Below are 22,358 nucleotides of genomic sequence, written 5' to 3' on the forward strand. Positions count from 1 at the left end.
TTTAAAAATGAAAAGAAGGTAGAAACATACCCCAGACATTCCTTTTTGTCCAAGGGTGGGGAAGTCAGTCACCAGGGCTGATGCCCCCTCTGGAGCTAAATCCCGAGGGCATCAGAGGCTGCGCCACAGGACCTGTCTGCGGTAACCCAGGTATAATGATACCTTTGGGGGGCTGGAGACTAGGAAGGGGTCCAGGATCTTGCTGGGTATCAGGTTGTATTTGGTGCATGTGTGTGGGGGTAAACACAGTTCCACGTCTAATTTTTGATGGATCTTGGGGGACCCTTTGCTCCTTATCAAAGCCAGCAGCACCATTTACCCAATCCAAGAGGCCCTCTGCCTTCCTGGACGATGAGATGGAACCTACCTGAACGCCAGAAAGAAACTCAGCAGTACATTTATTGTTATAACCAAACTCAGACAGATTTGTCGTCATCATTTTTCCATTACTATAGAAATCTAAGCAAAATAGTTACCTATATATCTATGTAGGTCAAATATATATATGTGTATCTGTACATATATAGCTGTACTTATAAATTAGAAGCAGACACAGATTAGAGGGCATCCTGATACCCATCAACACATCCGTAACTCCCAGTCCCTCCCGGCGCGAGGTCTCTGCTCCGGACACACATCTCTGCTCCCCATGCAGGCAGGAGTCCTGGGGGGGTCTGTATCTGACGGCGTCTGCCTTGGCTTGGTCTGCTTTGCCAGTTCCCTAGGCCGCAGTGCAGCTAGCTCCTTATTGCCGATGTCTCTGGCCCGGACTGGATCCGATGGAGGAGGGAAGACACTGGGAGGGCGTGTGCGGCCGTGTTTTCCTGGCTGCTCACAAGGAGGCCTAGGGCCTGAGTCTCACAGGTCTGAGCATCCCTGGTCACAGGCCGGCCACTCGAGAAGGCTCCTGATGACTTCAGGGTGGCTGCCCACAGACCCCAACTTCCCATCCCCTTTCCCCAAACCTTATCCCATCTATGCCTGACAGTGGCCAGAGTGCTCATTCAAGGGCCCTATGCTAGGGAATGTGGCTGTTGGAGTAAGGAGAGGGGCTGGACCTGGGATGTCATCAGTAGAGAGAACTTCTGGGTGAAGTTCCTTCCGTGCCTTCTCTACAATCCAGTCTTAGAGAGTGGTCTAGAGCCCTGAGAAACGAAATGACTTGTCCAGAGTAATGCAGCCAGGAGGTGGCCATGGGACTTGAACCCAGGGCCTTCTGGCTTTGAAGGTGCCTGTCTACTACAACATGCTGCCACTGAAGAGCGCCCTTGCCCCCATTTTACAGATGGAGAGACCGAGGCAGAGAGAGGTCTGACCCTCTGATTTCCATTCTAGGCTTCCTATGGTCAGAGACTCTGCACATTGCTGGCATGATGGAGCCCACTCTCCAGGGGAGCCAAGGACATCTCATCACAGCAGAAGATGCCTGCCTCCTAAGAGTGGAAAGAAGCCTGGGTTTGGAGTGAGACAAGACACTAACCTCTGCAAGTGAAGGGATTGGACTAGATGTCAATGTGGTCCCCTGAGCCCATACAGGTGAGGGGAGAGAGAAGGGGTGGCAAACCCTGCCCATCTGTGTCTTGTGCAGTTGAGAGAACCACCCATTTGGCTGGTCAGAAGGTAGGGTTCTGGAGTAGTGGGAGAGGGGGTAGACCCTCTAGCTGGCTCAGATTCAGAAAGGAGGATGGGAATATTGCGCTACAGACCCCCACCAGGGCTTCCTGCCTATGTGCTGCTGGGACTTCTGAGGGGCATTTCTCTTTCGGGGTGGAAGCATTCAATATTGAGGTCCCAGTTGGGCCCGTTGGGAGGCCCCCTGGGGATCCTGGGCAAGCCCAATGCCACTGCCACGGGGGCCCACAGAGAGACCAGCTCCCAGCTCACTCCTGCAGTGGCTCAGGGGCTTCCTCTTTCTTGAGTGGGGGCTCATCTCCTCACTTACTGCCCAACATGGTGGTGCCCGGTCAGTTCTGAGGACAAGGTGTGGCTCCTGGCAATTTGGGAGTTTCCATAGCTGGACACAGTCCAAAGCACCACCTGAGGGAGAGCTGGAGGGAGAGAGGCCCTGGCCCCTCAGGGCTCTGGCTCGGTCTAGGCTGGGGAAACGCTGGGGAAGGGAGGAGAGGAAGAAGCCGTGTCTGTCTGCCAGGAGGGGCTGGGGGAGCACCAAGATGGACGGCCTCCGAGCTGCTGGGTGGGGACCTCTCAGAGAAAGGCGGGAGTTGCCCTCAGGAACTGAGGCCCACTGACTCCTGGCTCTGCTAAAGGCTTTGTGTTTCCTCATTTCTTAGAAGTGATGCCTTTGCCTGGACACTTCTGGGGCAAGAAAGGACACTTGGAAAAACTGTCTGGTAAGTGCTGTACTAAAAATATTTACTAAACATCATGGCTGGAAAGAAAGTGAGATCAACAGTTTAAAAACCAAACAAACAAAGTCCAAAAAGGGGTTTCCTAGGGAGCCCTGAGTGAGAGTGCCTCAGGTGGGCGGGGGACCAAGGTGGCTCCCAAGGATTCTCCTTCTTGAGAGCCCCTGGGCACCATGGCCCTGGGGACAAGCTTGGTTACCAATGGAGGTCTTTCTGGGGGGAACCTCAAACTGGAGCTAGAGAGGCGGCCAGCCACACCCCCAGGGACCCCAGTCCTCCTGGGAGACCCCCTCCCCAGGCCCTCCCCACTGTTCTCCTGAGCGTCTCTGAAAGGCCGTGCTTCCTTCAGCCGGGGAGGACAGAGCATACACGCCAGCTAAAAAGAAACAGACTCAGCCTGTCCTCCCCAGACTTACTTAATGACTAACTACTCCCATAAAAGAAAAAAGTCACTATCAGCAAAAAAAAGGAAGAAGAGGGGAAAAAAGAAAGGGAGATCCAATATGCGATTTCATTAGTGCATAAAAAAATACGTTTGAATCCCTGGTCTGCTTGTGGGTTGTATTTGCGTTTTGCGTGTAGGGTTGGGTTTCTTATTTCCTCACCGGCTCCCCAGGCTGGCGGGTGTAGTGGGGCTGGCCTGGGGGCGGCGGCTCAGAAGATGTCTGGACACATGGACCAGTTCTGCTCCTGCTTGGCTTCCCAGTAACCTCCCCTGTAGACGTATGCCTCCTCCCCTGTGAAGGGGTCCATCTTCTTCTCAAACCACAAAGGTCTGTGCAGGTCTGCTTCTTTCCCTGTGGGGGCCAGAGAGAAGGGGCACCTGTGGGCGGGAGCCTCAGGATCTCCCCCAGCTCCGGGCCCTTTTTGGCCCCTCTCTGCTCTCGGTGGCTGCTTCCCAGCTAGGGGCACACCCCCTATGTCAATCAAGGGGAGGGTTCTTGAACCAGGTCCAGGAGTCTGGGCTCTTCAGGGGACCTGGGGAGGGGTGCCTAGCTTCCAAGCCCAACCTCCCAGAAGCTCACCTTCTGGGCGCTGGCACCACTCTCATCAAGACTGGGACTGCTGCTGAGGCACAGAGGGGGCCTAAGACCAGTGTGCCTGTCCTGCCCCCAGCTCCTCCCAGTCCAGGGGCTCTGCTCTCCCCCCTCTGCCTCCTTTGTGAGGTGGTGCCAGGCTCACCTTCTTCCAGGTGCTCGCGGCTACTCGACTCCAGGAGCTTACGGCGGATCATCCTCTGCTTCTCCTCTAGCCTCTGCTTCTCAGAATTGGCCTCATCCCACTGACCGTTCTCCATGAGACGCTGGTCAGGCCTCCAGCGGCTGTCCGTGGGGGCCACGCCTTCTTCAGGCTCGTTCAGGATCAAGGCCAGCTCGGAGAAATAATACATGTTCTCGGCATTTTCCCTGCAAAAGGCCAAAGGGCAAGCGGACAGCTGGAGGAGGTCCTCCAGCCCCCAAGAAGCCCTGCCACCCCCAGCCCGACTCAGACGCCTGGGACACAAGAGGCTGTCAATGCTGGCCTTGCAGCTCCTGGGCCCACGCCCTGGGGCTGTGACATTCTCCTCTCTGCGGTTCCTGGCACTGGCCTGCTCAGGAGCACTGTCTTCATCCTATGCACTGCGCTGACTTTAACCTGATTTGTGTATTTCTATGTGCAAATGTGCACATTTTACCCCCCACTTTAATACAGTGAGGCCTTCGAGGGCAGAAAGCGGCCTTGCACAGACAGGTTTGTATCTGAAATAGCTTAGTGCTCTGCCCAGCTCTGCAGAGGAGCACAAGAGGCAGGCCAGCACTCTCTCTACTCAAAGGTGGGGTGGGGTGGGGCAGCCTGGTGAGGTACTTTTTCCAGCTGGGACCACTCTTTGGTGCAAGGAACAAGGGCTTTGGATTAAAAACATCCTCTAACCCAAAGTTCTCAATTCAGAAAGGAGCCAACTGAGGCCAGGGAGAGGAGGCCATTGATCCCTTACGGCCCCAGGGCTTTCCCTGGGAACCAGGACCCCCGGCTGAGGCCGGCCTCCCTCCCAAGTGCTGGGCCCTGCTTTGTCTCCCTTGGGCTCCCAGGCTGGCTGGGGGCTCACTCACGGCAGGGGGTACTTCTTCCACAGGAGCTTGGCTGGCAGGGTCTGGTAGACCATCTTCTGCTTGCCCTCTGTGCTGGGGCTGCTGTGGCTGCTCTGAACGACCTTGGAACACTCCATCTTCTCATCCCAGGAGCCGGACAGCACATAATGGGCTTTCTCTTTGCTATCTGTCACCACCCCGGTCACCTAGAGCAGGGAGGAACCTTCACCTTCGGCACTCCCGGGGGCCAGCCTGCAGAGCCCTGGGGTAGCTCCCATCAAGGCTCCAGCCAACAGGGGACCCCTACATCCCCCACCGGGGAGTCCCAAGTTCTTGGTGGCTTTTACAGAAAAGCTAGTCATTTCCTGACTCAGTTTTAGTTATGGTCCTGTTATAGGCTCATCCTAGAGCTTAGGGACAGTCAACTTACTCTGATTCTCAACTTCCTCCTTTTTTCTGCAGAAGTAAGATTAGAATTAGATGTTCAATAGCCCCTCCCAGCCCTGACATCCCCTGTTCTGAGGCCCCTCCCAGCCCTGACATCCCCTGTTCTCAGGCCCCTCCCAGCCCTGACATCCCCTGTTCTCAGGCCCTCCCAGCCCTGACATTCTATTTGCTCTGCTCTAGACCCTCTGGAGACTTCAGAAATGACAATCAGACAGTCCTTCTTGTTATTCAGAGCTTGCTGCACATCTGCCCTTTTCCTTGATCCCTGTCTAGCAGCTCCCCAGCCATGGCTGACCATCCTACCTTTCGGGTGTAGTCTTTTGAGAAGTAGCTGTACGGTGTAAACTTCAGTAGACACTTATCCTTTGTCTTATGGTTAATTATCTCTATGTCTCCTGTCTAGAGGACACAGGAAAGAGAGAGAGAAGTCAGGGCCTTGGTCTCCAGGAGGAGGGCTCTTATTCTCAGCTACTCCTCAACGGCACCTTCCCTGGGCCCACCCAAGGCCCTGCTGCTCAGGGTGACACTCCCTGGCTGGTCCTCTCACCAAGCCCCCCTGCTGTGGCTGAGAAGGCCATGAGCAGTCAGTCAGTGAGCACAGACCAAGTGCTTAGTGTGTGCTGGGCACTGTGCAATGTGCTAGGGGAATAAACCAAGGCAAAGTCACAGCCCCGTCCTGATGGGGGAGACACAGGACCCTGAGTGGGAAGGGAAGGGAAGCACGGAGCACAGACAAGTGACCACAGGGGATGCGAGATGGGGGAGGTCTGTCCACCAAAGAAGGCCCTCCCATTCTCCTAGTGCTTGGTCAGAAGCCCTTGCTTGCACTGACAGTCTGGGCCAGGTTTTTACATCTGTGCTGTGTGTCAACGAGATCAGAGCCTCTGTCTCCCGGCGCCTGGCCCTCTCCAGGCCGAGGCCATTGGCCTCTGCTCATCTGTGCCAGACATCTCAGAACATCTCTGTGGGCAGCAGGGAAGGGGGGGCTCCCTCAGAGACCTGCCCTCTCCCATGCCACCAATTACTTTGTATAGTCTTGTCTCCTGGACTGCCAGGTAGGAAGGGTGTGCCATGACCAGGAGAAGGGTAGGCTTTCCTGTGGGCTCAATCTATCCCCCTTCCTTCTTGGTTCCACCCAGCCTGTGGGCGAGTCCACAGGAATAGGGCTGTTCTACCATGGTCCAATTGTGTGGCCTTGGACAAGTCCCTTCCTCTCTCTGGGCCTCAGTTTCCCCAACTATAAAGGATGCTTGCCTCAGCTCTAGTGACCCTGAGTGTGGCCCACAGAGAAGGGAGGTCTACACAGGTGCTCCCAGTGGTTGTATCTGCACATCCCTGACACAGGTGGCCATCTGGGCATGCGGCCTCTGGCATGGCAAGCCCTGGCCCTATTCCAGTCAGGTGAGGCCGCAGGTATTGCCCACTTACTGGAAGAGGGCTAGTGAAGCAAGTGATGCAGGTGTGAGACTCTGTAGGCCAGAGGAAGCTCATCCCCTCTCAGGAAAGGGATGTTAGGAAACAATGCTCTGCACAGCTGGGGGTCACAAGCAGAAGCCTGGATTGTGATTCTGGCTTTGCCCTCTAGTCCTGGGGTGACCTTGGGCCTCATCTCCTCCCCTGACCATCTCCAAAGGCCCTTCTCTTGGTTCTAAAGTCCTTTTCCAGGCCTCATACTTGCTCTGCCACGGGCTGACTTCCCCCATACCCAAGGCCCTTCTCGTGCTCAGAGGACCCCAGGATCCCAGAGCCAGAGTGGGAAGGGGTCTTGAAGGCCTCAGAGTCAAATGACTTGCCCAAGGTCACTCCAGACTTAGGGCTCTTCTACAACACCATCAGGGCCTTCTTTCCCCAGGGTGCCTGGTGCTGCCTCTGGAGCGTGGGCCTAGGGAGGAGGGCAGGAGATGGGGAGGACTGCCCTGACCTGATCAATCCACAGCTTGCCCACAATGATATTGTGCACAGTAGAGGTGCTTTTCCGCCAGATGTAGTGATTCCCGCTGGCCTGGAATTCCAGGTGAATGGCACCTGGAGGAAAGAAAAAGGTAAGAAGTCACAGCTTACCCAGCCAGTGAGAAGAGAGCCCTAGTAGCCAGTCTAACTACCTCATGGTGTTGGGAGAGCCAAACAAAGATTTTTTTTCCAATGTAAAGAGATTTTCTTTCTCTCCCACTTCACCCCCACTGGAAAACAAATGAAATCCTCATAACAAATATGCATAATTATCCAAAACAAATTCCTCCAATGGCTATACCCAGAGGGCCATGGTTCACTTTCAATGTCAAAGTTCTAAAGTATTTTCAAGTTGTTTTTCTCTAAAATGTTATCATTGTATAAATTGTCCTCTTGCTTCTGCTCACTTCACTTTGCATCAGTTCATTCAAGTCTTCCAAGGTTTCTCTGAAACAATCCCCTTCATCATTTCTTAAAAGTACAATGGCACTCCATCTCATTCATATACTTCATCACTTGCTCAGCCATTCCTCAGTGGATGGGTATCCCCTCAGTTTCCAGTTCTTTGCCACCACAAAAATTGCTGCTGTAAGTATCTTTGTACACATGCACCTTTTCCTCCTTCTTTAATATTGGTGTCAAATGAGATATTACACTGAAAATACTTTGAAAAGGTCCACAGGGACTTCAACAAAGTAAATGGAGAACAACAAGAGGAACACTGAAAAGGATGGCTGTGTCACTCTCAAGGCCACGGCTGGCCATGGAGAAGAGCACAGAAAGGACAGTCACTCGTCCCCCCCTGCCCTGCAGAGGATACTGAAAGCACGCTCATCAGACTGCCTGGAAGTCTCAGGGGGTTCTGCTGACCTGCTGTTTTCATTCTTCCTTATGATTATTTGTGATGAGGGAAGACTTACTGTGGGTGTGTGTGTGTGGGGTGGGGTAAGTATGTACAAAGTCGAGGTGATGTAAAAAAACCAAAAGATAACAATAACATTTTTAAAAATGCTTTAAAAGTATAAACAGTGACATAGACCTAAGGGGAGCAGAAAGCTATGTTAGATCGCCTCCAGGCTCTCTCTGAGCTCAGACAGTCCAGCTGTGCCCCACATGAGCCACCCTTATGGGGTAGCTGGGGTGGGATCTGCTGCAAATCAAAGGTGTTGGAGCTGAGGCTGGAGATGCCAGAAATGGTTTGAGAGGGGATCCCTGTATTGTGTGGGAGGTTGGGTGGAAGAGGGAGGGAGGGAGAGAGAGATTGTGATCTTAGACAAAGCAAAAGAAAAATTAGACCTCATGGACAGAGATATTCAGGGAAACTATATTTTGCTAAAGGGTACCATAGATAATGAATATCAGAAAATTTTCCAGCAAGTTTCTCTGATAAAGGCCTCATTTCTTAAATATATAAGGAACTGAGTCTAATTTATAAAAATACAAGTCATTCCCCAATTGATAAATGGTCAAATGATATATAAACTGGTAGCTTTCAGAAGAAATCAAACCTATCTATGGTCATATGAAAAAATGCTTAAATCACTATTGATTACAGAAATGCAAATTAAAACAACTCTGAGCTATCACATCACACCTATCAGAAATGACATATACTGGAGGGGATGAGGGAAAAAATATGGATAGTAATGAACTGCAGACAGAGTAGTGAACTGGTCCAACAAATTCTGGAGAACTTGAAACTATGTCCAAAGGGCCATCAAATTGTGCATGCCCTCTGACCCAGCAATACCACTACTAGGTCTGTATCCCAAAGAGAGCAAAGAAAAAGGAAAGGGACTGATATGTACAAAAACATGGATAGCATCTCTTTTAGTGGTGGCAAAGAACTGGAAAATGAGGGGAGGCCCATCAACTGGGGAATGGCTGAACAAGTTGTGGCCTATGATTGTGATGGCATTTATTGTGTTCTAAGAAATAGTGAGAAGGATGATTTCAGAAAAACATGGCAAGAACTATATGAACTGACACAGAGTGAAGTGGGAAGAACCCGAAGATCACTGTGCATAGTAAGAGCAATGTTGTGATGATGATCAACAGCGAAAGACTTGGCTACTCTGATCAATGCAATGATCCAAGACAGTTTCATCATGAGATGAATGGTGAAAATCATGATAAAAAATGCTCTATACCTCCACAGAGAGAGAACTGAGTGCAAATGCAAGCACAGTTTTCTTTCTCTCTCCCTTTCTCTTTCTTTCTTCCTTTTCTTCTTCCCTCAATATGGCTAATACAGAAATGTTTTGCATGGTTTGCTATGTCTAACTGATATCACAGTGTTTGCCTTCTCCGTGGGTGGGGGATGTGTGAGAGGGAGGGAGAGAATCTGGAGCTCAAAATTTAAAAAGAAAAGAATGCTAAGAAAATGTAAAAGAAAGAAAGAATATCATTGGCATCACCATTCTCATTTCTAGATCCTATCTTTAAGGTCTGCAGAACTCCTCCCTCATGAAATACCTGGGAGGGAATGGAGAGTTAGAATTACCATCCCTACTTCACAGTTGAGAAAACTGAGACCCAGAGATGTGAAGTGACTTGTCCAAGAGTCACACAATTCACTACAGTCAGGATTCAAACCCATTTCTCATAACTTCCAAGTCCAATATTCTGTCTGTCAGAATTAAAGAATCTTGGATTTGGAAGGGAAGGTGTAGACTGAAGCCCAAAGCCCAAGGAACCCTTCTAATGACAACAGAAATCCTCTTCTCATTGACTTTCTTTTTGCTCTTTCTCTTGACTTCTCATGGATGAAGTCTACAACCTCATTAGGTTGGAACAGGACCACTTCCACAAAAATCTCCCTCAAGGCTGGGCGTGTGGGCATTTTCCCTGGCTGTGCCCCAGGTCGGGAATGTTCTCCCTCCTCCTCTGCCTTCTGACCTCCCTGGCTTCCCTTTAGTGCCAACTAAAGGTCCCCCTCCTAGAGGAAGCCTTCCTTCCTGCTACAGCTTGTTTGTACATATGTGTTTGCTTGGTGTCTCTCCCATTAGACTGGGAGCACCTCGAGGCCAGGTCTCTCTTTTTCCTTTCTTTGTATCTCCAGCACTTAAAACAGCACCTGGTACACAGGAAACACTTTAGTGCTTTCTGACGTTTCACTCTATAGGTCTCAGTTTCTTCTGAAAATGGCAGAATTGAAGGAAAGATTGGAGTGGACGCTCTCTAAAGCTCTAAACCCAGTGACCCTGTGTCTTGATGCTGGGTGAGGATGGAGAGAGAAGTGATATGCTAACCTGCAGTGAGACCCCAAGAGCCTTAGGGGAGGGGTAGGAAGGTACAGGCTCAGTGTTCCCAGGGGGGACTCTACAGAGCCTAAAAGCAATACTTGGTTCCAAGGAAAAATTCCTTCCCTGGCTTTTTGAGAGAAACAGATTTAAAACCATTCACCTGAGAAAGCCATTTCTGACTCTCTGGGGAGAAGTGGACAACAGTGCTCCCACAAGGAGGCCTTGGAAATGGGCCCAGTTGGATGGCACAGGGAGCTGGCCCCCACTCTGTCACCGGCTCAGCCTCCGTCTCTAGGCCTCTCCAGGTATATGAAGACAGCTTCAGCCTAGGTGTCCCTGAGGGCCCTCCCAGAGAGAGGCAGCTGGGAGTGGAGGGGAGGGGGCAGACATGGCCTTAGAGCTGGGCAGTCTAAGTTCAGACATTCTGGTGACTTTGTGTCCTCAAAGGCCGAGGTGACTTTGACATTTTACACTCAAGAGTTTCTCTGTTCTCTGTTCTAAAGTCCCACATCATCACTCATCTCCTGTCTCCTTGCTGGGGCTGTAGGGCTGGCCCACAAAGTCCTGCCCTGGGTCTTCTCTTAGTTCATTGCGCCCTCCCAGGCTCGAAAATAATTTCTAAGCCGATGACTCTCAAACTGACATGATATTCTAATTTTTCTTTGGGACCCCAGTCCCCCATAACAAACTGTCTGTTCCACCTGCATATCCCAGATACCAGAGACTCAACATAACTAAAACAAACTCATTCTGTTCCCCCTCCATTCCTTCCCCTTCCCTTCCCTCTACCTCTGGCCCTCCTTGAGGCCTCCCTTTGACCTAGATGAGCCTTGTCCACTCTACCGCCATGTGCCGCCTCACATCCAGGATGGCTATGACCACCCTCCTGGAAGATTCCCCCTACCACTGGCCACCCCTTGCTCGCTGTCTCCAGCTAATCCTCCACAGAGTGGCGCACTTCTTTAGTGACTACCCTAGACTGCTTCTGGACTACAACGCCCACTCCTCCGTGCAGGGCTGGAGCCCCCTGCCCCCACTCATCCTACGTGCCTCCCCTGCATACATTCCACCTTTAAGCTAAGGCGGCCTCATCACTGCTCATCCAAGGCCATATTCTGTTTTCTGCTCATGTCTTTGCTCAGGCTCTCCCCGACCCCAGCCCCAGAACGCATTCTTCTCCTTCTGATGTCCCAGAATTCTTTCTTTCCTGATCTCCACCTGATCACCACTTTCTCCTTCCTCAAACTGCACTGTGTTTCCTTCTCTGTAGAGAAGTTGTCACTGTCAGCAGAATGTCAGGTCCCCGAGGGCAGGAACAGTCTTGATTTTGCCTCTCTGTCTCTAGCATCTAGCACAGTGCTGACCACACAAGCAGGGGTTTATTAGAGAGAAGTTGAAACGAATTCCCTCAGATCCTTTTCTGGCACAGTCTATAACATAGTTTGGAGAGAACCTTGAGAGGAATCTGATATTCCTGAGACCTGGCAGTCCATGAGGTCACCTTGGCAGGACATGTGTTACATTAAAAAAAAAAATAGCCCAAGTAACTACACTTTGCCTTTTATCCACCATCTTGTGAAGTTAAGTCTCAACTTCATGTAAATCACGTGATTTTGGAGAAGTCACAAGGTTACTCCCCCTCCCTCCCTCTCATCTCAGGGTCCCCCAATAAGAAGCTTTTATCCCTACACCCTGTTTTCCCTGCTTTTTACTCCCTCCAGATCAATATTAACTGTGGAGAAACCAGTGGTCAAGGTCCTTGACTACTGAGAACTTTGAACTCAGTTTGTTTCTGCAACTGCATGCTTTTTGCTAAATAAATCATTGTCTGGATGTAACCATTTGGTTTCTTTCACAGTAATATGCAATCTTACCTAGTGGCATAATGGAGAGGTATTTGCCCCGGAACTTGCTGGAGATGGTGATTTCCTGCCACAGGGTCCAGCCATTTTTGGAGAACACATGGTGGGCAGCTGCAGGAGGGTGGTGACTCACCTGAAAACAAGAGGAGAATAATAAGAACAATTCAAACCACCTTCTGAGGTTTAATCTCATTACCGGAAAACTGTCAAAGATTGACCAAAATGAGCAAAGTCAACCTAGCTGTGGCAGTGCCGACAACCACGCACTCTGGGTAGAAAGCGATGTGGAATCATGCTATCACAGTGAGTCAAGTGTCCAACCTCTTTGACCCAAAGACTCCGCTGTTGCCTCAGTCAAAAAAAAACTTTAGCTTAAAAAGGCCAAGGTCTCCCACTGCACCTGGGGCCATCTCCAGTCGTCCTGACCTATGTCTTGTTCCTGGAACCAGAGGCTCTGGAGGTGAGAATGAGTCTGGTGACCTTGCACGGCCCTGCCTCATGGCATCACCTTCCTGATGTCATGGGCCTCTTCCAGAATGAAGGATAAACAACTGCTGCTACCAAGGAGGTCAACAGACCATCGACCAACCAGTGCTGAAGCCATTAGCTGTACACCTTAACAGAACTTCTAACAGAAGAAGAGGTTTGGAATACCGTTAGGCTTCTCTTGTGTAACAAAGTGCCTGGTGCTAACTCTGTTCCAGCTGAGATTTACAGGACAGGGCATCCACGGATCATTCAAAAGCTGACAGAAATTTTCTGGGTAATATAGCAAGAGGAGGTTATCCCCCAGGAGTTCAAGGATGCCTCCATTGTCCGCCTCTATAAAGGAAAGGGAAACAAGCTGTCCTGTGACAATCATGGGGAGGGAGGGTCTCTCTCTTAGTCATTGCTGGCAAGATTCTTGCCAGAGACCTCCTTAATAGGCTGATCCTTCACCTGGATTGGTCATCTATCTGAGAGCCAGTGTGGCTGAGGAATGGTCAATATGGTATTTCTCCAGGAGCAGAGTAGAGGTCTGTACACAGTCTGTTGATCTGACCAGAGTCTTCGATGCTGTTAGTTGTGAGGGCTTGTGGAAGACTATGGCGAAATGTGGTTCCCTGGAGAAGTTAATCAGTATTGCACATTGGTTGCACAATGGCATGCTTGCTCGGGTTCTGGATAAAGGACCATGCTCTCATGCTTTCCTAGTCACCAATGGAGTGAAACAGGGCTGTGTGCTTGTTTCCATGCTTTATAGCATGATATTCTCAGCAATGTCGCTGGACACTTTCAATGAGGGCACAAATAGCATCAAGGTCAGCTGCTGCACTGATGGTAAATTATTTCACTTGAAAAGGCTACAAGCCAAGACTAAAGTGGAGGGAGAGCTGGTGCAAAGCTTTTGGTTCACAGATGACTGTGCACTCAATGTAGCCTCTGAGGCTGAGATGTAACAGAGGATGGATCCTCTGCCACTTGTGCTCATTTTGACCTGATAATCAACACCAAGAAAACAGAGGTTCTCTTCCAGTCAGCAATGCACCATCCATTTGGTCACAGTAAATGGAGAAACTCTGAATGCTTATGCATAAGTTTCCTTATCTTGGAATTTTTTTTCCAGGGATGTCCACATAGATGATGAGATTGATGCACACATTGCCAGAGCTGGCTCGGTGTTTGGGAGGCTCCAAAGGAAAGCATATTAGACTGTTTACCAAACTGAAGGTATACAGAGTCACTGTGCTGACCTCACTGTTATATGCCTGTGGAACCTGGACAGTCTGCCAGCTCCAGGCCAGGAACCTGAATCGCTTCCACGTGAATTGTCTTAGGAAGATCCTGAAGATCCATCCCCTGGCAGGATGAGGCACCAGACACTGAGGCCTTTTTGGAGCTGAACTGCCAAGCATTCAAACTCTACTGCAGAGAATACCACTCCAATGGGCTGGCCATACTGTTCAGATGACAAACGTTTGCCTAAAAGACTATTTCACAGTGAACTCACACAAGGGAAGTCTTCACACAGAGGTCAGAAGAAGTGATACAAGGACACTCTCAAGGTCTCTCTGCAGAACTCTGGACTTGGTTGCAAGACACTGGAGACACTGGTACAGGACCACCCAGCATAGCATGCCCCTATCAAAGAAGGGGCTATGCAAAGCAGAATTGTGGCAGCTCAAAAGGAATGTAGAAACTGGAAACAAAGTGGAGAGCTATCAATTGAGGAACGTCTAAACAAGTGTTATATGAATGTAATGGAATATTATGGAGCTGTCAGAAATAAGTGACAGACAGATTTATTAGAACTGATGCAAAGTGAAAGAAGCAGAATCAGGAGAATAAGATCCATACAGTGATCGCAACAATTTAAAAGGAAAACCGCCACCACCATAATTTCAGCTGAACTCTATGAAATTATCATGATTAAGTCTGGAGAGATGTGAGAATGTCCCACCCCTGCCCTTCCCTGATGATGCAGGGTGGCCCCCAGTCTTGATGGGGGCACTGTACAAGCAGCACTTCCCAATGAAGTGTTGGGGGCCACTGTCTTTGAGCTTTCTTCCGTCTCCCCCAACATTCTTCTCCAGTCTTCTCAAAGACAACGAGGTCATTAAGGAAGACCAAAGCTTCAGGCACTTGGGGTTCATCTTGCCAATTCCTTTCTCCAACAGTCAGTAGACAGTGGCAGAATTCTCTGGCTGGGTCGTGAAAAATCCTTCAGGTGGCAGTGCTGGTAGGACCAAGACCCAGAACCCCTGGCTGCCTGACCCAGAGCATGGTCCACTCTGTTTTTCTTTGGCACCACCTCTATGGGTGCATGGGATCTGCTGGATGGACTTTAAAACGATGCTTCTGTCCATCAGGGCTCTGAGATCACAGACAAAGGGATCACCCCCCAGAGGGTCAGGAGTAGGGGAGCTTGATTCTGTGGGCCACTCCTTAGGCACATCCCCCATTCAACTCAGTTCATGGGAAAACACCTGTGCTCTTGCCTACTCGAGCTTCTGCCTCAACCAACTCTTCTATTCTTTTCATATCACAAAATCACCAAAGTTTGTTATCTGAGGCTCCACTTCTGAGTTTGGAGAACAAGTGCCGATGGGATGTTCCCTGACACCCTTGCTTCTATTGGCCTGTAAAGCTGCCCAGGATATAGGGAGGGTCCAAATGTGCAGGCACTGGGTCTAGCTTGCTGTCTGCAGCACTGACACAAGAGAGATCTTCTCCAAGGCTGATCATTACAGAGCCACAGTGCCTACTTTCCTGCTGACACCAACAACCAATTCACCAATTCTCGGCTCCCTCTGATGGAGCCCAGATATGGGCAACATTTGCTGCTTAGGCCTCCAAGTCCAAGTCCTTCCAAAGATTGTGATGGTATTTCATTCGATCTTTCTTATGAAGGACCAACAAGCCGTAAGTTATTTGTACCCTCCTGTCCCAGACAGCAATGTTCAACATGAGTGAGGAATGTCCACTGCCTAGATGATGACCCAAGGGGATGGGTGGCCCAGTGAGTTTCTTGATCATCACATAACTCGTGGGAAGGATTATGGGATCACCATCAGCTTACAGAGTTAGAGCTTAATGGGTCCCCTTATTTACAAGCGAGAGAACTGAGGCTCAGAGAGCTTCAGTGCCTTATCTCAAGTCACACAGTACGGTGCAGTAGAACTGGGATCCAAACCCAGGATCTCTGCTGTCAAATCTCCTGCTCTTTCCACGCCCCCTCCTCCCTCCGGCGGGTGGCTAGAAGTCACGTAGGCCAGAAGCGAGCAGGCGGACCACTTGCCAGGCAGTCTTCTCAATGATCTCAAACTGTAGGCTGCTGAGAAAGCCTTGCTTCTTAACATTGACACTCCTCTAACGATGCTCAGGGATTTTCATAAGCTATAGTCTCAGATGAATCTCAAGTGACAGTGCATGGCAGGTACTTGAGAAATGTATTGCCTGAAAGGCAGTTTTTTCATCTCTTCATCTCTGGGAGCTTAGAACAGGAGACAGAGTAGGCATTCAGTGGTGTCAGGCACATGGACAATATAAAGTAAGGTCCTTGCCCTCCTAGAATCTTGTGGGATGGCCACGACAGAGATGTACATGACCAGAATACAAGAGAGGATAGCATTCAGTGCACAGGAGAGCTAGAAATGGGAGATCTGAGGACACAAGATAATTTCTACTTGGGAGGAAGGCTGAGGACCTGAGGGCGGGACTAATAACAGCAGGGGGAGCTGCTGTTCCCTGAGCTCTTTGTGCTCTACCCCCTTTCCCAAAGGCTTGAAGCATTCACTTTGTACAGAGCTTGTTTAGGAGAAGGAGTGCTTCCCGGAGGCAGGGCTTGTTTGCCGTCTTTGTCCTGTGTGCTTAGGACAGGGCTGTAGACAAGGTTGACTCAATCAGACTGAACTCTAGGAGGTTACTCCAGAGCCCTGGGAAGAAGGTACTGAGCCAGGACTGAACCCCGATTTTTTCTGGGGTTTCTGATTCAAAGTCTCCTCCTATCACAAAACACAGAGACAAACACATTGTTGGCCTCAATCCTTAACTGGTGACTGGTAGGAGGCCACATCTGAGGCCCAGGAGAAGTTGTCTGAGGGATCACTGTGCTAATTATTGGGGGAATGGGAGAAGGGAAAGAAAGGCTCATATACCATGTGACTTTGAATTGTTAGGGCCCTCAGAGACCACCTGGTCCAAACTTTGTATTTCCCTGGATGTTGAGGACAGTAAGGCCCAGAGAGGGGAAGAAACTTCCCCAAGATCCCTCTGGCAGTAAGCTAGGATGTCAACCCTGAGTCTCTGGATACGACTAAAGCACTTGTTTCCCACCGGGCATGACCCCCTAGCTATGTCTCTGAATTACTCAGCTTCTAGTCCTGGGTTTCTCTCTGAAAATAGAGGTAAAAGTGACGACTGTCCTGAGTCCCTTTCCAGTTGATCCCGGCTGGGGCTCTGGGATCTAAAGTGGCACCTCTTTGATGGTGATGTGCAAAGACAGAGGTTTGGAAGTTACCAAGTCATATCTGAACAAGAATCCCAACAAATATTCCTCCAGACTCCACTGGAGAGACGGCTGGAGATGGAAAAATAACCATCTCTTGAGGAACTCCACCACTTATGGACAGGTTTTCTTGACAATTATTTTTTCTTAATATATAGCAAACATCTGCTTCTTTGGAAATTCCACCGTCCCCAGTTCTATTCTCTAGAGCTGAATTCCTCTTTCTCCGTGACCAGTTCTTCGAACACCTGGAGCCATCCCTGCTCATTTTTCTTTCTTCCAAGTCCTCCCCAGTGCTCCTCACACCTCTCACCACTCTGATTGTCCTCCCCTGTCCCCGCTCTCATTCCTATTCTCTATTTTCTCCCCTCTCTAATTGCATCTTGCTTACAAACATACCCATGTCTCCCCCATCCTCGATACGACCATACATCTCTCTCTTGCTTTTTGTGGTCAAACTCCTTGAGGAGGCCATACACGCAGCTTCCACTTCACCTTCTCTCACTATCCTCTAAATCTGCTGTAGACTAGACCACGGCTAGGGAACCTGCAGCTTCAAGGCCACATGTGGCCCTCTAGGTCCTCAGGTGCAGTCCTTTGGCTGAGCCCAAGTTTTACAGAACAAATACTTTTATTAAGGGGATTTGTTCTGTGAAGTCTGGAATCAAAGGGTTGCATTTGAGGTCCTAGAGGGCCACATATGGCCTTTAGGGTGCAGGTTTCCCATCTGTGGTCTAGACAGACCTCTGCCTAATCACTCCACTGATCCTGCTCCCTCTCGTCACCACGCCCAGTGGCTTCTTCTCAGTCTTCATCCTCCGGGCCTGTCTGTGGCCCCTGACACTCTCAGTCACGCTCTCTTCTCTAGGCTTTGTGGCATCAATCTCTCCTAGTTCTCCCTGTCAGCTTCCTTTGCTGGATCTCCATCCAGGATGTGCCTGCTGTGGGCATCTCCCATGTTCTGTACTGGGCTCTTTACTCTATATACCAGCTCCCTGGCTGATCTCATCAGCGCCCATAGGGTCAATTAACATCTCTTTGCTGATGATTCCCAGATCTGTGGATTCAACCCTGATTTTTCTACTGAGCCAGAGACTGGAATCATGGCTTGCCTTTTGTTCACCTAAAATAAGGATGCCCCACTGATGCTTCAACTCAACCTGTTCAAAACAGAGCTCTGTAGCCTGCGCCTTCCTCCCTGCTCAGCCTCTGTAGGAACAAGGATGCCACCCTCAGCTCCTCACTTTCATTCATTCTCTATGTCCAGTTTGTTGCCATATCTTATCATTTCTCATACACATCTCCTCTCTGATCTCACAGACTTTATCAACTCTTGCCTTCTTTTTTAAAACTTTTATTTTCAGTTCCAGATTGTCTCCCTCCCTGCACCCCTCCCCTTCTTGAGAAAGCAAGAAATATGCTTCCCATTAGATATATTTCCAGATGCAGGAGCTTCTAGATCCTCTCCCTGCCCTGAGTCTGTCCCCATGGGAATCCACGCTCCACTCCGATGTCAGAGCGCTGACCATGCACCTCCCTCCTCGATGGGACCTTCAGGGTAAGACAGAAAGCCTTCTTCACGACCTGCTCTCTTGCTACCTCTGGCGCTTTCCTTCCCTCCATATCCTCTGTGACTCAGGGCTGCTGGTCTCCTTGCTGGCCCTTGCCAAGAACACTGCCTCCCATCTCTGGACTTTTGCCCTGGCTGTCCCTTGTCCCTATGAGTGGCATGTTCCCCTCTTCTCTCATCTCTCTGCCTCTTGGCCTTCCTGGTCCTCCCTGTCCCCCAAATTCTGGCTTCTACCCCCTCTGCTGAGATGACCTTCCATGTGTTCTACTCTGTATTGACATGTCTCCCCATTAGACTGTAAGGTGCTCGAGGGCACAAGGCCTGGCACATAGCAAGCACTGAATGGGTGCTCTGATTTACTGCCACGATGCATGTCCTCTGGAGATGTCGGTGACTTCTGATGCTTTGATTTGGCACTGCCTCTGTCATCCCTAGTCCCAGATCCAGATGTTTGATTGTCTGGATGTTCCTCTCCTTTCTTCTAGCTCCCCTGGGCACGGTGTCTCTGGTCCTGGGCTCTGAAGCCTTCATCCCAATCCTGCAGTCAGCATACTCTCTACTCATTAGTGTTCCTGCTTCCTTTCACTTACTGAGTGGTGTAAGAAAATCCAATTTCCACTCAGAGCCAATGCCATTAGTGGTCTCATTAAAGTTCTTTCCAAAATTGCTTCCAACACCTCCGCACAGAGGGAACGGCCTCTGTCTTGAAGGCAGGAGTCCCAAGGGAGGTGCAGGGGCTTTGTCTAGAAGCAGACCAGGCAGCCCCACAGGACTGTTATGGCTACTGGCAATGACACCCCCAAATCACATCTTTGTGCCTGGAGCTTTACCAGGTACTTACAGGGGTCCCCTAATCCTCCCCCAACAAACCAGGAACCGATCCCCTTCGGGCTGAGACCCTGTGTGCTCTCTACCTGCTCACAGAGGGAACGGAAGCCCATTTCTTCCATCTGGTCCAGCTCAAAGGTTTCTCCCAGCATGGGATTGAATGGCTTTGCTATGCGGTTGACGGTGGTGGAGTAGGAAGACACAGAGAAGGCGGCCACAAAGCACATCTGCTCCGTGGAATTCTCGCACTTGACAGCCTTGTCCAACAGCTCATGGTACTCCAGGTCCTCAGTGAGCCGCTGCAGCATGGAAAGGGGCTCGTTAAAATTCACCTGCAGAGACACAACACAAGGGCTGTAGCAGCTTAGGTGTGGACAAGGCTTTCAGGCTTTGCTCAAAGCTTCCCTGGGAAAGTCACTTAACTTCTTTAACACTTGGCTTCCTCATCTGCAAAATGGAGACAATAGCACATATTTATTACAGGGCTATTTTGAAGCTCAAATGACTATGTCTATACACACACACACACATCTGTATCAGTCACTAAGCATTAAGTGCCTACTGTGTGACAGGCACTGTGACAGTCCAGGCCCCCAAGGAGTTCATAGTCCAGAGAGGAAGGGGCAATACAAACAACTAGGAACAAATAAGCTATGTACAAGATAAATAAAAAACAATTAGCAGAAGGGGCAGCTGGGTGTTGCAGTGGATAGAGCACTGGCCCTGGAGTCAGGAAGACCTGAGTTCAAATCTGGCCTCAGACACTTACTAGCTGTGTGACCCTGGGCAAGTCACTTCACCCCAATTGCCTCAAAAGAAAAGAAAAAAAATTGGCAGAAAAAAAGGCACTAGAATTAAGGGGATCAGGAAAGGCTTCCTGTAGGATAAGGATGGTGGGAGGAAGAAATGAGGTTTACTTTGCCTTTACATTCAGACAATATCCTGAATGAGAAAGACAGGACCACAGATTGGTAGACCCTTAGAATTCCTAGATCACCGATCCTTTAGATCAGTTAAGCATGTAGTCCTAAATCTCAGGAGATTATAAGACAGAATTGCTGGGGGTCTCCGATCTCACTATCACCTCCACATCCACAAAGTCTCAGATTTCCTCACCTGATCACAGCCTGCTGTCATTCTTCTGTGCAAACCCGAATCCCATTCTTCATCTACACTGTGACTGCCAGTCCCTCAGCCCCTCTGTTCTTTCCGAGGCTATCTCCCCTGCTCTAGCTACATGCTCCTCCCTTCTCCATCCGGACCCCTTGGTCAACCAGCTCAACTCTGTGCTGTCCTCTCCTTCTCAAGTTCCTTGACCCTTACCTTATTGTGCCCTGCTAAATTTCAGCCTTGGATCATTCCCACCGTCTGCTGCCTTTGCTCCTGTATATGCGTTGATGAACGAAGCTGGAGAAAATTCACAACCGTTCTCAGTAGGTCCACAACAAATCTGTCACATAACTTCAACTGAGCCTTCTGCTGCTGCTAGGCCATCCCAGCCTTCACAGCTGCTCTTTCAGACCTCCTGCGGCTCCCCTGCCCTGAGGTAATTCATCAAGAGCTCCCTCTCCTCCTTGCCTCACATCACCCATATGCCTTCTGCCATTCTCTCATGAGGAGATGGCTCTCCTCCTCGCCAGGGTAAAGCCCTCCACATTCCATCCCGATCCACTTTATTGGGCACATTGCCTTTCTACCATCCTTACTCTCTCCATGTCTTCTGGTTGCTTCTGGACAACCTCTCATCCTCACTCAGTCCATGAAGTTCTGCTACCTCCCATCCGGCATTTCTTTCTCCATTCTCTGGCTAAGCTTCCAGAGAGGACTGTCAACAATCGATGTCTCCTGTTTTCTCTCCCTTCCTTCTCCACTCTGCAGTCTGGCTTCAAACCTCATCATTCAACAGAAACTACCCCCTCTTTCTAAACTTACCAGTGACCCCTTATTCACCCAATCCAGTGGCCTGTCTTCAGTCTTTACCCATTCTGGCCTCTCTGCAACCTTTGGCACCACTGAGCCCCCTTTTCTCCTGGATACTATCTTCTCTCCAAGTTTTCGTGACACTGCCCTCTTGGTTTTTCTCTTACCTGTCTCACTGCTCCTCATTCTTCCTGGCTGGATCTCCAACCATGTCATATCTGCTGACTGCAGGTGTTCCCCAAGGCTCTGCCTTGGGCCACCTTCTCATTTGCTCCCATGTCATCTGCTCTATACATCTAGTCCTAGCCTTTCTCCTGACCTCCAGAGTCACATTTCCAAATGTCTCCTGGATATTCCAATGATCATTGCTATGCAGATGATGCCCAGATCAACATATCCAGCCCTAACTTCCATTATCACAACTGCAGCTTCCTCTCAAACTGGTTGTCCTGTGAACATCTTAAGCCCAAAGTGTCTTACCCCTAAGTCCTTCCCTTCTTCCTAACTTCCCCATTACTGCTGAGGGCATCACCATCTCCTCTGCCACCCTGACTCATCCTGGATTCCTCATTCTCTCTCATCCCCACACCCACTCTGTTGTTAAATCTTGTTCTCACCTTCATGACACCTCTCACATACATCCCATTTTTTCCTCTCAACAAGCCCCAGACTTTAGCTCATCACCTCATTCCTGGACTACTGCTGTGGCCTGCTGGGGTCTCTGCCTGCCACAAGTCTCTCCTCTCAGCTGCCAAAGGGTTTTCTTGGGAGTACTGCTCTGATACATTACCTGCGTGTCCAACACATCACCTCCAGAATCAAGCACACAGTATTTTGAACCTGGGAAGTTGCCTTTCCTTGGCATTACATTACAGGTCAGCAGAACAAGGCTGAGCTCTTCTAGTACAGTCAGTGGTCACTCAGCCAGCGAGCATGTGTTGGGTACCTCCTGTGCGCCAGGCAATATGCCAGATCCTGGGGATGCAGTTAGAAAAGTTAGGAAGGGGGAACTGGGGGCGATCAAAGAGAAAAGACGCTGGCACTGAGAGGGGCAGAGACCCTACTAGCACAAGGCCAGGGCACCCAGGAGGCAGAGGCACGGATCAGCCAGTGA

General features: G+C 50.0%; 1 protein-coding gene across 2 annotated transcripts in view; it reads right to left on the reverse strand.

Moving 5' to 3' along the window:
• Nucleotides 1-381: 381 nt before the first annotated feature.
• Nucleotides 382-22,358, reverse strand: part of OSBP2 (oxysterol binding protein 2) — a 289,724-nt gene continuing 267,747 nt past the window's right edge. For both annotated transcript variants that reach the window (XM_069081851.1, XM_069081852.1), the window contains 7 exons: nucleotides 19,411-19,656; nucleotides 11,952-12,072; nucleotides 6,804-6,907; nucleotides 5,186-5,281; nucleotides 4,457-4,641; nucleotides 3,549-3,772; nucleotides 382-3,163 (listed from right to left, as the gene is read on the reverse strand). In XM_069081851.1, coding sequence (XP_068937952.1) covers nucleotides 3,021-3,163; nucleotides 3,549-3,772; nucleotides 4,457-4,641; nucleotides 5,186-5,281; nucleotides 6,804-6,907; nucleotides 11,952-12,072; nucleotides 19,411-19,656 — 1,119 coding nt within the window. In that variant the 3' untranslated portion in view covers nucleotides 382-3,020. The remainder of the gene's footprint in view (nucleotides 3,164-3,548; nucleotides 3,773-4,456; nucleotides 4,642-5,185; nucleotides 5,282-6,803; nucleotides 6,908-11,951; nucleotides 12,073-19,410; nucleotides 19,657-22,358) is intronic.

Source organism: Petaurus breviceps, unplaced genomic scaffold (assembly GCF_028583685.1).
Source record: "Petaurus breviceps papuanus isolate PSGF00001 unplaced genomic scaffold, PetGlider_PUasm1.0 99, whole genome shotgun sequence".
Lineage (NCBI taxonomy): Eukaryota > Metazoa > Chordata > Mammalia > Diprotodontia > Petauridae > Petaurus > Petaurus breviceps.